The following is a 20489-nucleotide window of genomic DNA, read 5'->3' on the forward strand; positions in this document are numbered from 1 at the left end:
ACCTCGGAGAGTGGTATGGCTAAGAGTAAATACTAAGAGGATTTTACGGTCTCGTAGTGGGTAAGGAATTTCGGCCGGCTGGCCAGCCCACGGGCGGCGCTCCGTCCGGTGCGTTGAATAGTATTCAATACACTGTAAGCTAAATAGACAATATATATTTATATATCATGCAATGTAAACGTTTATTTCATTAGTTTAAATCATTAAACAGCTCCAGCAGCATAAATCTAGAATAGGATGCATAGCTGGGAGGAGATAGAGATTCTCTTCACACGGGCGAACTAACTCAGCTCCAACACTCTGCCAGATAAGCAGGATACCCCGTGGCGTTACATTCTCTTTCTAGTTTTGAGCCTAAAGGTTTTACTGTCTTTGCTCTGCATGATTGAATTAGCTTGACTAGCCGTTCTCTTTGGGGATCAACTATATTGCTATACATTGGTGCTGTGATCCCGTCATCTGCTGCGTTGCTTGCTTGCTGTCTAGCCAAGGCTGCGGTGCTTGCCACTGCTCAAATGGCTGCTATCTATTTCTTGAGAAGAACCGAAACAGAGCAAACGGCTGCAGAAAGCTGAGCATCTGGTGGTTGCAGTCTAGAGGTATACATGAATGGGTGATAAATGTGCTGGCAGAACTACCATCAGTAGGACAATGATGAGGTGGTAGTAAATTTATATTACCTATTGATAAAAGGTATATCAATGGTTGTTTTAGAAATGAGCTTCTGTTAACTAATATTTTGTCCCATTAATATGTGTGCGTTCAATATACAGAATGGAAACAGTGGAATTGTGAAAATTTCCTTTGTTGACCTACTTCAAGGATCCTTCATTTGAAATGGATTGTTGATATATACAACACAAAATATTTATTTGTCAAGCTTAGTATGAAAGCATTGCTAAATATATAAATCATGCATATCTCAAATTCTAATTCGGTAAATATGCAGTATATGCTAAACTTAAGAGCTAGGTGTTAGGAGCAAGAGGAGGAGTAACCTGGATGTCGGAAAAGTTGATCATCATGGATGCTGGGAGCAGAACGAAGGCTTGAGGTTGTGTTCTGTGCCCCCATAGTCGACAAGAGGCACATATGAAGCAAGCAAGCTGCAAGTGCAGATCGAGCATGTGTTGCCGGCTTGCCGCTGTGAAGGGCCCTGCTTTCATCCTTGACAAAAGCATGTCACAAGTGAATACAGGTAGCACTCTGCTGGTGCTCTATGCACAATATCTTGTCAATATGCAGTATGCATTTCGTCAAACATGTTGGGGGCACTGGGAAGCACACGGTCAGCACGATGGGAGGCCACAGCAGCGGACAGAGAGCCCTCCTGCAATCGAGGTGATGGCTGCTCGGCGCCCAAGAGTTGCGCCAGGGCCACCATCGCTCGCGTCGCATGGGCAAATTGCACCGGGCAGCAGGGTGTGCATCGACTCCACCGGCGGACGGGTGCACCACGATGGTGTGCTTATGGTGCCGCGGGGATAAAGCGCCGCGGCTCGGTCCCTGTTGTTCCCCGCGCTGACCACACGTATCGCCGGCAGCCGTCGCCGCGGGAGCCTCGCTTGTCTCTGCGGCCAAGCCGGTGCTGAGGTAGGCAAACGCGGACGAGCGGTGGAGGCCGACCTCCCGTGCAGCCGCGGCCCCACGTGAGTCGAGGTCGCGGTCGCTGTGGGAGCCGTGCTCGTCTCCAGCGGTGGAGGCCGACCTCCCAAACTCGCATCCGCAGCCCCCGTGGGCTGAGGTCGCCGGCGGCACGGGATCTGTGCTCGTCTTCGGGGCCGGGCCGACGGCGAGGTAGGCATGCAAGCGCCGCCGCGCCGTGGATGCCGACCTCCCCACCTCACGGCAGCGGCCCCATGTGGGTGGAGGTCTCCGGTGAGGCCTCTCCGCAAGCTCCGCGTTCAGCCCTCCACCGGGGCAGCTGCCTGAATTGAAGGCGTCCCGGCAGTAGCGGTGGAGGAAGGACAGGAGGAACAGCGGGAGAGAATTCAGAAGCGCCGCTGGTCGACGTTTCGCGAAGCCGGCGCCATGGCCCAAGCCTTCAACGATCTTAGCCATCCATGCAAGATCTAACGGTCGAGAATTATACAAGCCTCGGTTTGGGTCCAGGAATGGAGTTTAGAGATTGCATCCAGAGTTTCAACCATAGACATGACGGTTTACCATCTGTATGGGAACTGTAGCCATCATCATTGAAACCATGCTCATCACAGTCATTTGCAATCTCACCATATTCAAATGCGTCACTATCACTCTCAATGTCGCTACCATAATCATAACTATCCTTGTAACCAACTAACCAAGCCCATATCCTTTTAGAGGGACACCAAATCCATATCCAGTCTTGTACTTCTGATTATTGCCGTTACCATCGTCATCGTCATCTTCATCTGTGGTTTCATCCAATTCATCCTTGCTGAAGTCTTCAAAATCATCAGTAAAGGCATAATCATCAAGTATTATTGCGCCTGTGACAAGTGACTCCATGTTCTCAAATGACGGAGCTTGGGTTATTGGTGAGACACAACGTAGCAGTACGAGGTTTGGAGCAGCGATAGACAGGTTCACATTGATCTGACACTTGAACATGACCAAAATTTTCAAAGAGGCAGATGAAATCTCATGGCCAGCCATCAAGCAATCTTTAAGATCCAGTTCCTCTAAAGATGGGCAATGAGATGAAAGCTGCCTGAGGGCGTTGTTATCAAGCAGGGCATAGGACAGCTTCAAGATCTTGAGGTGGCTAGAGACGAACACCATGTGCTCCAACATTGCTAGGCCATTGTGATGCCCAACAAGATGGATAACCCGAACCCCGCGTTTGATAGCAGCACGGACCCATGACTTTGTGTCATCTTCGTCAAATGCATCATCAACATCACTCGAGCGCAGACAAAGTGTGTCCAGCTTCGCTGACGCCCCACGACGGCGGAATAGGTGGTGCACGAAGTCAGGGAACTCCTCCGGTGTGTAACCGTAGGCATCGCTGCGGATCCGGAGGTCAACACAGGGTGCGGACGCCCAGAGATGGCGCCACCGCCGCGAGCGGATCTTTGAGGAACGACATGATGTGATGCAGGAGCGCGTCCGGGAGCGCGCTCAGGCGGTCACCGTCAGGATCGCTTCCCTCACGCCGGCGTGACCCCAGTGCTCTGCTGGCACGGTTGACTAGCACCGACTGCATGGTGCTGCTCATCAGGGGTGTGGCGCTCTTTGGGGGCACCAAGTGTTGGTGCAGGGGCGCATCCAGGAGCGCGCTACGGCGGTCGGCAGCAGGGTCTCCGCTCCCGCGCCGACACGACGCTCCTTCCGCCTGGTTGACAGGCACCCAGCGCTTGGTGTCCTTCGGGAGCATTGCGTCGAGCAGGTGGCCTGCACGGCCACAACGGCCAGGGGCACCAACCAAAGATCAGAGATTTTAAGCTGGGATTCCTGCAAGAAACATCCACCGGAAGAGGTAAAGCTAAGGCAAATTTGATTGGGTGCAAATTGGATTCTTCCAAGATTATTTTTCAACCGATGATGTCAAAATTTTGCGAGAAAATATACAGAAGAAAACGTGGATCAAAAAAGAGGACGACTGAACGAGATCAACAGGGGAAGGAACAGATCAAACTTACAGGAAGAGAAGAATTTCTTCTGAGATCTTCAAGGAAAGGTGATGAGTGATGAGTGATGAGTACTCGGCTCCCGCTGTCCCGCTCCGGAAGTTCCAAAATCAGGTAGCGGAGGCAGGCGCCGCGACTGGTTCATACCATTTGGAAACCGAGCGAATGGGCTATTGGGCTTTCGGGCTTTCCTTCTCGCTGGGCCATATCCATCATGCCGCTTCTGATTTCCGATTTTTGAAATAAATCATATATTAATTTATTTATTACTAACATCGAAAGGATGGCTTCTTTGCAAATTTGACATCAGGGTATATTTTATTCCCCAAAGGGAAACCACCATTTGTACAATGACAAGGGAAAATTTTTACTTATATCTGAAATTCAACTTTCATATTCAAGCTGATGTTTTGAATGTTGGGAGGGAAGATAAAAATATTTCAAAATGCTATAATTTTGCAGTTGAGGCTGTTTTGCAAAAGAGAGACAACCAGCTGCAAAATGACGAGGCTCTTAGGAAGTTAGGAGATACAATAGGAAGCGACATGTAGTCCCACTCACCTTAGCCCATCCTCCTATGAACCTACCAATGCCTTCATCACACGATAAGTTAGTTAGGTGTATGCAAAATTTAAGCTTGACCAAAAATTTGTGCAAAGAGAAATAAAGAAAAGAAATTAGACAATAAACAACAGTAAGTTGCAAACGTTCATAGTTAATCCACAAACCATTATTCTTTATATCCAATATAAGTGCATTTCTAATAAGTTTTAGACATATTAGTAATCGTGTGAAATGAGCTCGCTGCCCCTAATTACTCATAGTAGTTGTAATCGAAAGCCGCACCGTTGATTGGGTTGTCTGGATACTGAAAAAATGTATACATATTGGAACAAGAAAAGTAGCATCAATCAATCATTTGGCTCCATTCGCTTCTCCATACGTTTTTTTGTTTGTTTAAATCTGCAAATCAAAGATGGTGAAGGGAGTACCATGCAAATATAAGTGCTGCATTGGTTTAAATGGATAGGCCTCCCTATATGCTAAAAGTGCTCTGTTTGTGGGATAAAATGTGATCTTTCGTCAAAAATAATGAACTTTGCATCATTCTTTTAAAGAAAACCTCTAACCATTTCTTTTTATGAAAAAAAACTCTAACCATTTGCCTCACTGCCTGTGGATCTATTCAATATCCTCTGTCCTAGAGTTCCATACTTTCGAAAATGGTTCTTCTACAGTACTGCAAAAGGACTCGATACCTGACATGCATATTTTCATGGTCGTCTGGGACGCATCGCCAGCCCCTCCTCGGTCGCTGGCCCCATCGGCCACGGTGCACCAAACAATCCCCTGCCACCGACGGCCTCACCCGCCCCAAGTTCGTCAAACGCTTGCCACCGATGGTTGGTCGATCTGTCGACTGCCAGGACCGTTCGCCATCGTGTTTTCCCATACACGCCACTCGCCCTGTTTCTTCAAACCAACACCACCAAGCAATGCTACGACACCCATTCCCTGCACCGTTAATTTCGATTGATTCTGCGTCTAGCTGTGTTCTGACTGAGCAAACCGAATGTGATGGTGATGTGTCTTTCTAACCAAGTCCTGAATGAATTTCACAGCATGTTTACCCGTGCAACAGTTAGTTGTGCAGCTGTGCTGGAGCTGGACACTGGTTTTGTTTAAAGTGGCGTTTGCTCCTTTTTGAGAACCTTTTTTGTGTGACACAACCTGTATGTATTGGTCAGTTCTCTCTAGTCACATCCAATTCCACCCTGTTTATGCAAGGATCTAAACAGATTTCAGGTTATTTATGTCAGCTGTGCTCTAAAGATGCACTCATGTACTTTCCCTTCCCAGCAATCGATTTATAAAAAGTCAACATCCAAGCACCATTAGCTTGAGCTTGGATGCGTCCAAGACAGTGTGTGAAGCCATCGCAGTCCGCAGCTGAATTTGAATTCCTATGGCTATCTGCTACCAGTCCATTGGTCACTGCCACGGAAATTAGAGCAAAGGTAATCCTTGATCACGGTTTGCAATGCAGCAAAGCTGCATATATGGTCTTTAGAATATCTCATCAAGGCAACCACAGGATTCAAAATACTGAAAACAAGCATTGAGCATGCAAAGCCTGCAACCCATTGAAACACTAAAGCAAGTACTGGTTTTACTCATTACGATTGAACGCTGAGTTAAAGGCATTATCCAGAAGGTCTTAACTCTTGACTCATCCACTAGAGAAGACAAGAAGGTTCCAAGATTTGGACGACCATGCATAAGGTTCATCCTCCATGTTACCCAAAAGAGGCATCCAAGTTGCACCGCAGTTTCACAGGCATGATCAGTGCGTCCTGATCCATGATGTGTTGCAAACTCATTACATACGACCTAATGCCAATGAAACAGGACAATGGGGCGTTACATCCCCCAGAACTCCAGTTCGTGCCTGGCAAGATCCTTCATTATCTTCTCACCACGGAGATCTGTTACAAATATCAGAGTGGATGAGTACATAGATTAAGATCAAGCGCAAAAAACAAAGTTTGAGTTCACAGAATAGCTCATCTGTATAGTATAGTTCATATAAAAACAGTCTGGAGAAAAGCATCAAGCGACCAACTATCATATTTAACCTTTCATGGAAAGGCTACAGGCTACTAAATTACCTTATTTCTTGAACCAAAAAGACATTGGCACTGTAATAGATATACAAGGAGAAGGTATGACTTACGGGCGCTTCCAGTCCGACGAACAAAAATCTTATCAACTGGTATACCATTAGCCCTGAACAAATGTGCCAGCTTATGGATTCTTACATCATCCTTGGAGCATTTAATCTTCACCATTTGAAGGTGCTTGCAAGCAAACGATTTCTCCTTTAGTTTCACACCGCTAACCAATGAGTTCCTGGTGTTGAAGTTCTTTTTGCAGAAGACAACACGATTGATATTAAACATGAGCACAGACACTCAAAGCTGTAACACCCTAATTTTTAAATTAGGAACCTAAATAAACTTTGCTAGATTATCTTCAGGATCCATAAGGTTTTCTTCCAATTATTTTGGATTTTAGAACATTTACCGTGAATTAATAATAATCTACTTAATCATAAAAAGAAATATAAGAAAATATAGGTCTTGTGTATTTCATGCCGCATTGCATTGTTTTATTGCTTGTCTTCAATTTGAATTTAAATTTTAAATTCAAATTCAAATTCAAATGCTTTTGGATGATTTTCTTTTTCTCCCCCTTTTTCTCTTTTGGCCCGGCCCATTTTTCTTCTCTCCCTCCCCCTTTCCTTTTCTTCTCCCCGCAGCCCATCCACCCTTTTCTTTTTCCTCCCCCGCACGGCCCAACTGCGTCGCCACCTCTCTCCCAGCCCAACTCAGCGGCGCTCTCCTCTCCCTCTCCCCCACCGCCAAGCGGGCCCCACCCATCGGGTCCGTCCCCGACCTCGAGCCAGACTCGGGCTCGACCCCGAGTCCGGCCGCGGCGCGGCGCCGCCTCCGCCCGCACGACACGCTCGTCAAGGCCCCGCAGCCGCCCCTATAAAGCCGCCGCCCCGCGCCCTCGTTTCCGTCAACCCGCAGCCGCGCGCCCTCGCCTCGTAAACCCTAGCCGCGCAAGCCTATCGTCGCTGCACCTCGGCCGCCCGAAGCCGTCGCCGCCTCGCCGCTCCTCTATCGCCGCGAGCCGCCGCCGGAGTTCCGCCGTGGGGTAAGGGTCCTCGCCGGCCTATTTTCCCCCTCTTCCCCGCCTTCCCGCGCGCCCGATTCCTCGCTGGAGCTCCGCGACCACGCGCCACCGCCGTCCGCCCTTCTCCGGCCCCGGCTCCCCGTCCAAAGCCCTTAGATGCGATCCCCGTGGCACCCGTGTTCTCCCCGTGCAGCCCGCGCTCAAAACCGAGCCCGGACGGCCGTTTACGGCCAAGTCTGGCGAGTCCGCCGCCGGCGTCCAGCGCCGCCACCCCGAGTCGCCAGCCGTTTCCGACCGTCCGATCGAGATCCCATGGTCTAGATCTAATCTAGACCGGGGTCAAATAACCCCGTATCGGTCAACCCTAGGATCTTTTGCACTTTAGCCCCTGAGTTCTATCAAAATCAACCCGCAGTCCACGGCAGTTTAAAAGTATTCACGAATAGATCCTTTTCTTCTGTTTAAACCCCTGCCTTCTTCTAAAATAGAACCCGCCGTCCCTAGCCCCTCTGTTTTTCAATCTAAACCCTAGATTTAAGGTTTAATTATATTTTAGCCCTTAGTTTCTTTGTCCAGAGCCCTTCTAGTTTTAAATCTTTTACAAATAAGTCCCTGGAATCATATTTTAGCCATAACTTCTCCATTTTAACTCCGTTTTCATTGATTCTCGCGCTCATGCGACCCTTGCGACGTATACAGTAGCTTTATAACGTTGTTTTGCTCTATTTACATTGTTTGGGGTGTACTGTTCTTATTTATTGTACTTGTTTGTTTGTATGTACCTATGTGTTGCGATAGACGGCGCGCAGTTCGAGGGTCCGCAAGAGCAAGACTTTGAAGACGCCCCTGAGCAGCAGCAGTACTTTGAAGAAGGCAACTGATCCTTGATCATATTCCGATCCTAATAACTTCTAAATATACAAATTTACTTTATATGCATGCATATGTCTATAATATGATGGATCCTAACCTAAGGATATACCTAGTTTCTCTTGAAATTTCTTGATTAAATCTGGATTGTTATATTTATATTGTTGCTACGCTAGTTGCTTTTACTTAGACTTTGGTTGGATAACCTGAAATTTACATTACACTTGTTTTACTTCATGTTTTGGAATACTTTATTGGTAATAACTTTAAGATCATTGCATTAATTGGAACATGAAAAACCATCCAGAAAAACAGTGCAACCACGATACTATATGGCTCTGGTCTTGACTAATTAATTAAAAACTTTAGCTCATGATAATCTTACCGAAAGGATAAGAGGGATTGCATCGTCGGGGTATAGCTCGGTCCTCTTGAGGCTTTATGATATGTGGTCTTTTGTTAAGGCACTTCCTCATTAGGGAGGGTTACAATCACTTTAACTTAAAACCTTAGCGGATTGTCTTAAGGTAGGGAATCTTTATAAACGTCTCGTAGTGAATCTCTGCCATTCACTTCGGAAGTGTTTAAGGGCCTTGCAATTCCGGATGTTAAGAGAAACACCAGTTGTGGGTAAAGTGTACGACCTCTGCAGAGTGAAAACTGATATATCAACCGTGCTTACTGTTAAGAGCGGCCTGAACCCTCACATGATAATTGAACTTAAAGATGATCTGAATTGATGTTCTTTATTTATATTATTTTTATTTATCTCTATTATTTATTTAAAGGTTGGTATATAGCTACACTTAGTTAATGCTTGCTAAATAAAACTTGATCAACTAAAAATGCTTACTGCAGTCAAACTATATCAGTTATTTCTTGTTTATAGCCTTGTATGTCATATAATTTACTCCACTTGTTAAGTAAACCATAAATGTACTGACGCTTGCTTTATTAAAACCAATGCTGCTCAGAATAAGATAATTGTTCGGAATTTCCTGAAGATTTTGAGGAGTTCTAGGCGTATGTCTCCCAGTGATCTGCCTTGACTTTCGTTCATGTAACAAAGTAGTATAATATTCTCTTTCGTTACGATATTATTTCAAGTATACACTTGTATCGTCTATCATATGGGTGGAACTTGATATTGGCGCACATATGAAATGCATTTGGGTCCTTTTCAAAACCGGTGTGACAAAAACTCATGTACAAAGCACAACCAAGATTATGTAAGTTCATACCAATTTAAGTTCAAGAAAAAGCCTCTCCAGATTAGGTGAATGCTGCATCAAGAATACTAATGCATCGAAGCCAGGATTCATAGACCATTCACCAAGGGATAATGTCTTCAGGTTGCTAAAACTTGGACACCTTTTTAGTTCTCTAGTCAGAATCACCTGCATACCGAAAAGGCGAGATATCAGTAAACAATAAAAGTAATCAAATAAACCTTCATAACAATCTACAACCAAATTAGGAAACGCATTGAAAAGAAAAGAAAAGAAAATACAGTGATATTGCCAAGGAAGTGTTGCCATAAACAAAGTTGGACGCATACTTATTTTCTAGTATGAGTGTGCAAATGGGAATTGTCCAGTAGACTAGTGTCAAGGCACAAGATCCATAGGACCTATTCTGTGCTAATACATAATAGCATCTATTTTAGTAGGCACACTTTTGCAAACATGCAATAATATTAATACCAAACAATGAACAGTTCTCTCTCAGAGAGACATACTTTCAATAGGCAATCAAGTAAGCGCTACACTGATGGAAAATAATTATCCTCTTTACCTGGACTGTTTCCTGAGTCAGCTACTCAGCTGTGAGTAGGAAATCAGGTTTATGGTGTGACCCACCCCACTAAAGAGTAAATGTGCAAAAATCTGTGGATTGGACATTCTGTGATCTGGTAAAACCTAAACAGGCTTTCACTGACAGAAGTAAGGTATAGACTGTTCCAACAAAATCAGTTTGACTATATTCAGGAAAATAAAACTTGCTCTTTTGTCTCTAGCTTGAAAGTCAGGTTAGAGTTTTAGGTCCGCCCCCCCCCCCCCCCCCCCCCTCTTCTGTTCTGTGCCTCTGTGCTCTGTTCCGTCGTGAAACACTGTAATTCCGTTTCTCAAAATAGGATTGGGGTGAGCCTCGCTTCGAAAAATATTCAGGAAAATAAAAATATACAATAAAAACCAGACATGGAAACAGCAGAAAGCTATACCTCTCCAGCATCGGCCAACAGCTCCAAACTTGAAGCATTTGAAAGGCTCTGGAGAACATTATGGCCACCTTTAATTTTGTTATCATTGCAACCAGAGTTTTCACCAACGATCTGATGGTTACCATCCATACTAGAATCGCAGTCATCACCATTAATGCCATACTCATCAGAATCGATTGCAATCTCACTATATTCAAAGGAGTTGTCATCACTTTCAATGTCACTACCATAACCATAATCATTCTTGTAACCAAGCCCATATCCTTCTAGAGGGACACCAAATCCATATCGAGTCTTGCACTTCCAATTGTTTCCATTACAATCATCATCTCCGTCTGTGCTTTCATCAAATTCATCCTTGCTGAAGTCTTCAAAATCATCACTAAAGGCAAAATCATCAAGTATGATAGTACCTGTGACAAGCAACCCCATGCTCTTAAATGATGGAGCTTGGGTGATTGGAGAGATGCAGCGTAGCAGTACAAGGTTCGGAGCAGCAATAGAAAGGTTCACATTGATCTGGCACTTGAACAAGGTCAAAATCTTCAGAGGCGCAGATGAAATCTCATGGCCTGTGATCAAGCAATCTTTAAGATCCAGTTCCTCCAAAGACGGGCAATGAGACGAAAGCTGCCTGAGGATGTTATCAATCAGTGCATAGGACAGCTTCAAGATCTTGAGGTGGCAAGAGACAAATGATGCATGCTCAAGAACAGCGAGCCTGCTGCCACAAAGCCAATCCTCCTTGCGGTGCCCGACAAGATGGATAACTTGAGCCCCCTGCTTGATCGCAGTACGGATCCACAACCTGGCATCGTCTTTATCATGTGCACCATCAACATCACTCGAGCGCAGATGGAGCGTGTCCAGCTTTGCCGACGCCTCGCGGCGGCGGAAAAGGTGTCGCACAAAGTCAGGGAAGTCCTCTGGCGTCTCGCCATAGTCGTTGCCACGGATGCAGAGGTCGATGCAGGGCGAGGATGCCCAGATGTGGCGCCATCACCACGACAGCGTGCAGGTCCGCACCACCTCCCACGCCTTGAGGAACGACATGATGTGGTGCAGTAGCGCGTCCGGGAGCGCGCTGAGGCGGTCGGTGTCAGGGTCGCTTCCCTTGAGCCCGCGTGACGCCGGCACTTCCCCAGCACGGTTGACCGGCACCTAACGCATGGTGCTCTTCGATGGTGCGGCGCTCTTGGGCGGCACCAACCGGTGGTGCAGGGGTGGGGCCGGGAGCACACTGTGGTGGTGGTCGGCGGTAGGGTTGCCACCCACTCCCACACGCTCGCGGGACGCTCCCTCCGCCCGGTTGACCGGCACCCAGCGCTTGGTGACCTTCGGGGGCACTACGTCGAGCAGGTAGCCTGCACGGCCACGACGGTGAGGAACACTAACCAGAGACCAGAGGTTCTCCACCGGAATCCCTGCAAGAAACATTCAGATAGAAAGTGGAGCGTAAGCCTATGGCAAGACTGATTGGGTGCAAATTGGAGTCTTGGAAAATAATTTTTCAGCCGATCATATCAAAATTTTGCTGGAAAAAAATATATGGGGGATAAAACTGCATCGACGGAAGAACTGATGCACAGGAGATCAACTAAGGGGGAGGAATGGATCGAACTTACAGGAAGAGCGGAATTTCTTCTGAGATCTTGAAGGAATGGTGGTATTGAGTATTAGCCTCCCGCAGTCCCGCTTCGGAAGTCCAAAATCAAGCAGATGAGAGAGGAAGGCGGCTAGGGTAGTTCATGCCATTTGTTGCCGAGCGAATGGGCGGGCTTCGGGGGCATTCCGCTCCATTGGGCCGTCGGGAGGGATATTGGTCCACTCGCGTGATTCCCGATTTGAAAGTAAGGAAAACTATTTTTTTAAGAAAAGAAAAGGAAAGGAATTTTTTTTCACCACGGGTATAGCCCTGATTTCATTACTTCTCATAACGAAATTACAAAGGTTCCAGAGTACCAGGGTTCAGATTTAGCTACTTATTACAACAAGTTCCAGCGTGAAAACGCCCACCAAAACGTGCAAAAGACATGCAAGCAAAATTAGAGCCCGTCTGGAAGGCGTCCAGCCGGCTCCATGGCAAAACACTGTTCATCAGAGCCGGTTTTCTCTCTCCTCTCCCTGGTTCAGAGCCTGCAGTCCTACTATCTTAGTGTGCCTACGTTCAATCGATATTGCCCGCGTTCATTAATGTGGATATGTCGACAGGTATTTTTCTAGGCTTCCAAAATTTATCACCGATAATGAAAACATAAATGTGATCAAACCGATTTTGGCCTGTGAGATTCTTCTTTTGGCCGCAGCATGATGAATAAGCAAAATACATGGAAACATTTGGTTTACCTTTATTTATCTCAGCCATTGGAAAAGATCGTATAGTCATGAAATTTCACAAAACATTTGGCAGCGTAGGGGATTCTATCTACGTGCACGAAGTTTTAGCTCAAAGTAGTAATTGTGCAACTGTATATTTTTTCTCATTATACAAGTCAACATTTGAGCTGGAAGTACACAGAGTAGTTTAAAATAGCATTGTATGCACCACAATTTCCTTTAATAAATTTTCAATCACTCTTTTGTGAATTTAACATATAAATGCGCATTTTCTTGCATAATTGTCATATGGTCGAGCCGTAGGACCTTTGTCACCCAGTGTTAGCACTACCGGATTCAGGCCCTTTGCCGAGTGTCTGGGACACTCGGCCAAGCCCCGATTACACTCGGCAAAGGCTTTGTCGAGTGTAACACTCGGCAAAGAGAAGCACTCGGCAAAATGTAAATCGGAAAAAATCCAAAAAAAAAGGAAAAAAATTATTAGGGGAGGCATGCACAGCTAGCCAGTGACCCATCTAACGGGTTGCACATTTTTTTCAGCAATTTTCCATAAGTTGTCGATAATAGCTTTCGAACTCACAACCTCCTGCACACAAACAAATTCCTCTACCACTGCACCATTAGACCAAATGTGTCAACATTACGTTTTTATTCTCCACGTATTATAATTAACAGAGTATAAATTATTTGTTTGAGATAGTAAATAAATTCAAATGAAAAAGTTGTTAATTACAAAGTGGCATAACTTTTCGGGATTTCCAACTTTTATTTTGGTAGTTTCTTCATCCGAGATCGTTTACAAAATTTGAATTTCAAATTTGAAAACTTCAAACGTATTTTAATATGACACAATGATTTCAAATCAAAAAGTTATCAACTACAAACTTTCATAAACTTTTGAGATCTACAACTTTAGTTTTGATGGTTTTTCCATTCGAGGTCATTTGCAAAATTCAAATTTTAAATTTTCTATATTCAGATGTAGTTTTTGTTGACAAGATGACTTCAAATTAAAATGTTGCCAACTGTAAAATCTTATAACTTCTCAAGATCTACAAAGTTTATTTTGGTTGTTTTGTTATTTCTTCATCTGACATGATAATTCTAATATTATTCACAAATCTTATATATCTCTTTTATAGTTTCATAAACTACGAGAAAGATATATGTGTTTTATAAACAAATTTACATTTATTTTATCAAATGAAGAAATATCCAAAACAAGAATTGTGTATCTTGATGAGTTACACAACTTTGTAGATGAAAATATTTTTATTTAAATTAATTTACTACTTCAAAATATGATTTGAAAATTATCTTTACCTAGTGTTCTAAAAAAACACTCGGCAAAGGGACTCTTTGCCGAGTGTCTAAAAAAGGCACTTGGCAAAGATGTCTTTGCCGAGTGCCGAAAACGACACTCGGCAAAGACGCTCTTTGCCGAGTGCCCGAAAGGAAACACTCGGCAATACACTTGACACTCGGCAAAGATCTTTTTTTCCGGTAGTGTGGGGATTCTATTTTATCAATTTTACCAATAAAGTCTTTATTTTTAAAAATATTAAGAAAAGATAATTTTATTTTAGAAATAGACCTTTTGTTTCCAAGGGTAGCAGGTTGGGACATCCCATTTTTTATTTTTACTATAAAATTCTTTGAATTTTCTTGAACTTCTAGCCAAGTCCAATGTTCCTTCTTCAACCAGACATACAACACCACGTAATCACTTGAAAGGTGGTTTTGAGATGTGGTTGGTTGAACTTTTGATACAGAGAACCTTATACCATTAGTCTATTTCTCAGTGTGCCGTTTAGCAATTAAAGGAAAATGTGATGGGCGAACATGTAAATAATTAAACATGTGTTATTAATTTGCACCACAACATGGGAACCCTGCCGCGAAGTCAGGAACACCTGAAAAGCAAATTTTCCATGGGCTGGAGTCTGGAGGAGAATTTGTTTGGTTTTTGTAAATTAGATGTGCCTGTGCGTTTAAATCTAGGAGTTAAGCAGGAAACCAGTCTGGATAAAAGTAAAATTGTCATTGTTCTCGTATCTCAATAATGGGTGAACTTTGCTTGGCCAAGAAAAAATAAATAAATAGCCAGGAAACCTTTGAAGCACACTCGTTGCAATGGGTTCAAAATGAAGGCAAGCAATGTGGTTAAAGAGTTCGTATTTTAAAATAATTCCCATTGCTGTAACTAATATTTTCAGTAAATCTTAGTTGATTACTCGTACCGTTGGATGACTCATCTGCCAGCCCAGCATACAGGAAGATGATAAAAAATGGAGTAGTAGAAGAGGCAACAGGCAACGAGAGCAAGAGAGATGGCAGAAGACAATGGCAGTTAGGGATTTTTAATAATCTTTTATAGAGAAAACAAACGGAGCTCACAGCAGCAGCACAAAGGGCAAACAAATTGCAATGGTAAATACAGAAGATTCACTTTCAAGCACCAGTAATTTTAGCTTTAGATGCGTATAGACAGCACTTGAAAAGCTAGAACTGTTGAAATCTGGATTACTATGCCTATATCCCAGAATGTATAACCAGCCAATCGAACAATTGTTACGGAAATTAGAGCAAAAGTTATTGTCCTCATCACTAAGGCAGGAAAGGTACATTATTTTTTAACTTAAATAAGCTTGGAAACTCTGTTCAACAAAAAGGATGGTCATTGTGGCAACCACAGGATTCAATATGAAAGAGAAAGACTGAAGCATTGAAACACCCAAGCAAATAGCAGATTTACTTGTTAATGATTGAAAACAAAGTTAATTGAAGGCATTATGTATTTCTTAACTCCCCAGAGAAGAGAAGAACGTTCCAATATGGGTAAACACGCGTGAGCTATCCATCTTACATGTTACCCAAATGGTGCATCAGAAGCTGCGCTACAGTTTCGCAAGCAAGATCAGTGCATCCTGAAATCCATGATGACATGCAAATCACATGTTTACTGACAAATAAAAACTGGTTAACTCATTCCTTAACATCGGATACAATATTAAGCTGGATAATTGGGCATCAGTCGTCGCCCCAGAACTCCAGTTCATGCCTAGCAAGATCCTTCATCATCTTCTTGCCACGAAGATCTGGTAGAAATATCACATAGTGGATGTTTACATAGATTAGAATCCAGCACAGAAGAAGAAAGCTTGAGTAAAAACTGAACAGTATGGCTTGCTCGTCAAATGGTAAAAGAAGATCCTATATGATGTAGCTGTACTTCGATTGAATCATAGCGTCTAGCATTTGAAGGACTGAAAAATAAAGTATTAATATAGCACAGCATTGTAAATAACTATGAAATCAGATATGTGAAGAGTGATGGGACAAGTCTTTGTACAGTTGGCCTTTGTGGTTCTCGGCATGGTGGTCTTGCTGCTCCAACCAGGACAGCATCTATCAGGACAGCATTTAGCATCTTAGACTAGATTTTAGAACAGCATCCAGGACAGCATCTTAGACTAAGCATCACTAGATTTTTGACTAGCATCTTGGCATATTTGGCTATCTTGGCCAGCTATAAATATGTATCCCTAACCCCTCAGGTTGGTATGGTATTTGTGTGAGAAGTAAACCAGAAAATTGCCTCAGCTCCCAGTGTCATCTTCTCGATGAGAGTAAGAGTTTTGATACTAACAAAGAGAAGGTATGACTCACATGTACTTCCAATTCGACGTACAAAAATCTTCTCCACTGGTACACTATTGGCTCTGAACAAAAATGCCAGCTTATGGATTTTTGCATCATCCTGATCTTCACCATTTGAAGATGTTTGCAAGCAAAAGATCTTCGCTTAGGTTTGACACCAATTTCCAATGGCTTCCTGAGGTTGAAGTTCTTTTGCAGAACAACATGGTTGTTATTACAGATGTACCCATCATTTAAGTAACATACACAAGATACGTAAATGTTCATACCAGTTTAAGTTCAAGAAAAAGCCTCTCCAAATTAGGTGAATGCTGCAGAAAGAAGACTAATGCATCAAAGTCAGCAGCCATACACCACTCACCAAGGGACAAGGTCTTCAGGTTGCTAAAGCTTGGGCAACTTTTCAGTTCTCTAGTCAGAATCACCTTCATATACACAAAATTGAGGTTTCAGCCTTTCAGCAAAGAACAACTGGAATTGAATTAACATTCACATTGTTGGTGAAACCAATAATACAATAAGCAGATAAGAAGAATACTGACATAGTGATATATGGCCAAGGTTACGTCTTCAAAATGCAATGCATCTTCATTTACTAGTATGAATGTGCAAAGATTTTTTTTAAGGACTAGCTATGCTCTAATATGTAGGTGACAATTATTTTCAGATATACACCGTTGCAGTAGCAGTAACAACAAATGACAAATAATGCTCTCTTGTAGAAAAATACTTTTGGTAGGAAATCGATTAATCTATGTAAGAAATCAGGGAAAGAAAATAGTTTTCTTTGGCTGATTTCTTTCCTGCGTCAGCTAAGTAATCAGGTGATGCTACTAAAGAGCAAAATGTACAAAATAATAACACAATGATATATTGCCATGGGACATTTTTTAGTATAAATATAAATGTGTAAATGGGAATTGTCCCAAGACTGATGTCAAGACACAATGGGCACATTTGGTTGCTGGCCGCTCTCTGCCCTGCCAAATCGTGGCCCGGCCAAATTTTGGTGGCCGGAGCGGAGCTGAAAAAATGAACTGTGGTGGGGGTGCGCCTTAGGCCATCACCTAAGGCTAGGGACCCCCTTGTATAAAAGAGGCTAAATTAGGGGGGGTCTAAGGGCTTGTTTATGAGGTCCAGGAACTTAGTTGCGGCGTTCAGGGACTTGTTTGTAAGTTCCTAGGATTCCTTTGTTAATCTTAGAGACCTTCTTTTAATATTTGACTCCACCAATAGAATAAATATAAACAACTGCCTCCTCCTCTCTATAAATAGAGCCCTAGGGCTTGGAAGAGAGGATTTTTTGCCCATTTGCTCACTTGCTCACTTGGCTTGCTCTCTATCTCACTATATCACTCTCAATGTTCAAAAAGGCGCTAGGCGGTGACCCACCACCTAGAACCTAAGCATTTCAAGGCGATTTTCTAGGCGGTGCTGTATATGTAGACATTTCTTGTCATACACATCAACTAACTCTAAAAGAAAGGAAAACCAGAGAATAGTGGGCCTAAAGTTAGATAGAAGGCCCATCCAAACAACCCAACCGAGTCTCAATACTCAACCCCACCTTATCCCTGGCCTCAACCTTATCGGTTCCCCACCCTTCCTCCTCCTCCACCCATCTCCTCTGCTGCCCAGGCCGCCGCCACCCTCCCACCCCTGCTTCCTCCTCCGCTACCCAGGATGACGTCACCTGCCCGCTTGCCCATGCCTCCTCCTCCTCCACCACCTGCTTTGCCTCAGCCTCCTCCGCCACCGCCCAGCGCATAATCACGCCGCCACCGCCTCCTCTCATGCTCTCACCTCCTCCACCGCCGCTTCCGCTTGATGTCCCTTCCTCCCTCACCAACCCATGGTGTCCCCGCCTCCCCCACGCGCCCCTGCCTGGCAGATCTGCGCGGCGGCCACCAGGGTGGAATTCTGACCATCCTAGGCTAGGCGGAACCCCCTCGCGTGACGCTTAGTTGCGCCTAGGCAGCTGCCTAGAACCGCCTTTTTGAACATTGATCATTCTAAGGTTGTTTAGTTGAGCTTGAGTTCCCTTTCTCTCAATCTATCTGGTTTCGGCTCATCCGAACCAACAAACTGCACGCGTGCATCGGATCAAGGGCCGGCCAAAATTTGGTTGCCATCCAAATGGTGAGCTTGCCCATGGTCAACGGCCAATATTTTGCCTGGCCACTCAGGGTTCTCATCCAAACACGCTCAATATTTCTATAAACTAATTATGTACTAATACATAGATAGAAATTTTTTAAAGAGCCACGCTGTTCTAAAAGTAAGAAATGACGAACAAAGCTCTTGTAACACCATCATTTTGGTAGCCGATCTATTTCCCAGCTACATTTGATGATGGAAAACATAGAATTACTCTCTATCCGAACTCTTTCATAGATCAGCTATGAGTATGAAACCAGTTGATGCTACTTTAGGACAAAATGTAGAAAATGTGTGCATGGGACATACTGTGATCTGATGAAACTTAGATACAGCTTTCTTTGTAAATAAACAAGAAAAAGAGATTTATCCTGAAATTATATTTTGACATGTTGATGAAAATAAAAAAAATACTGCAGTAGATACAGACATAAAAAAGGGGTGATGGTGGCAAAATCTCTCCAGCATCAGCTAGCAGCTCCAAACTTTTAGCATTTGAAAGGCTGTGAAGAACATTATGACCACCTAAAACTTTACTGTCACTGTGTCCAGAATTTTCACCATAGACCTTGCGGCTACCATCTTTCCCCGAACTCTAGCCAGCACCATCATACACAGACTCATTACAATCATTTGCAATGTCACTATATTCAAAGGTGTTATCATTGCGTTCGATATCACTGCCATAATCATTAGCACCCTTGTAACCACCAGGCATATGTCTTTTCTGAGGTAAACCAAATCCATATCCAGCTCCAGCCTTGCGCTTCCTTTTCTTACCATTACCGCTGTCATCATCACTGGTTTCATCAACTTCATCGTCATCAGTATCACTATCTAGGTCATCATCATCAGACATAACCATAGGTTTCATCTTGCGCTTCCTGTTCTTGTGATAACCAACCTTGTCATCCCTGGTATCATCTGATTCATCATCATCAGTGGTTTCATCTAATTCGTCCTTGCTGAAGTCCTCAAAATCATCACTAAAACAGTAGTCATCAAGTATAATGGTGCCTGCAACAAGCGACCCCAAATTCTTAAAAGATGGAGCTTGGCCGATTGGCTTAACGCAGCGCAGCAAGAGGTTCGGAGCAGTGATAGAGAGGCCCCAGAACATATTGCAATTGACCATTGCCAAGGTCTTCAACGAGGAGGATGAAATCTCATTGCCCGAAATCAAGCAATCCTTGAGATCCATTTCTTCAAAAGACGGGCACCGAGAAGAAAGCTGCCTGAGGATGTTGTCGTCAAGCTGGGCGTAGGAAAGCTTCAAGATCTTGAGGTGCCTGGAGACGAAGGCCGCGTGCTCCAGCGCCGCGAGGCCGTTGTGATGCCCGATCAGATGCACGACTCGAGCCTTGCGCTTGATCGCGGTACGGATCCATGACCTGGCGTCGTCCTCGTCGAAGGCGCCGTCGGCGTCGCTCGACCGCAGGCGGAGCGTGTCCACGGCCGCCGACGCGTCGCGGCCGCGGAGGAGGCGGCGCACGAAGCGGGAAACTCCTCGGGCGCGCCGTCATCACGGCTGGGGCAGAGGCAGAGGTCGACGCAGGGCGCGGACGCCCAGAGGTGGCGCCACCGCCGCGCGAGCACGCTGGTGCGCACCACCTCCCACGCCCTGAGGGGTGACAGGACGCGGTGCAGGAGCGCGCTGAGGCGGTCCGGCGCCCCCTCCTCGCCCGCTCGGCGGCCGCGGCGGCGCGGCGGTGACTGGCGCATTGTGTCGAGCAGGTGGCCTGCCTGCGACCCCCTTGTCGCCAGACACGAGGGGAGTCGAAATGGTGCCGAGATTTTTTCCTTTCCCCTTTGCTCATCGAATAATAGGTGCCTCTTCGGGATTCGGGAGTTCAAAATTCAAATGAGGCGGCGGAGAGGCGGAGGCGAGCGGGCGCTTGCCGTTTTGGATTCAGATGGGCCTTTGTTCATTCTGC

At 44.8% G+C, this 20489-nt stretch overlaps 1 protein-coding gene and 2 pseudogenes across 1 annotated transcript; all 3 read right to left on the reverse strand.

Annotated features, from left to right (window-relative positions):
• Positions 1-2234: 2234 nt before the first annotated feature.
• On the reverse strand, positions 2235-3851 carry LOC112897778 (putative F-box/LRR-repeat protein At3g59170). Its single transcript, XM_025966175.1, is given in 3 exon segments — positions 2235-3055; positions 3057-3435; positions 3624-3851. Coding segments are annotated over 2 exon segments (1059 nt in total). The 5' UTR covers positions 3359-3435; positions 3624-3851; the 3' UTR covers positions 2235-2298.
• Positions 3852-5718: 1867 nt separating this feature from the next.
• On the reverse strand, positions 5719-11571 carry LOC112896921 (annotated as a pseudogene).
• Positions 11572-15768: 4197 nt separating this feature from the next.
• Positions 15769-20277, reverse strand: LOC112896922 (annotated as a pseudogene).
• Positions 20278-20489: the final 212 nt, after the last annotated feature.

The sequence above is a fragment of the Panicum hallii genome, chromosome 6 (genome assembly GCF_002211085.1).
Source record: "Panicum hallii strain FIL2 chromosome 6, PHallii_v3.1, whole genome shotgun sequence".
NCBI classification, from domain to species: Eukaryota; Viridiplantae; Streptophyta; class Magnoliopsida; order Poales; family Poaceae; genus Panicum; species Panicum hallii.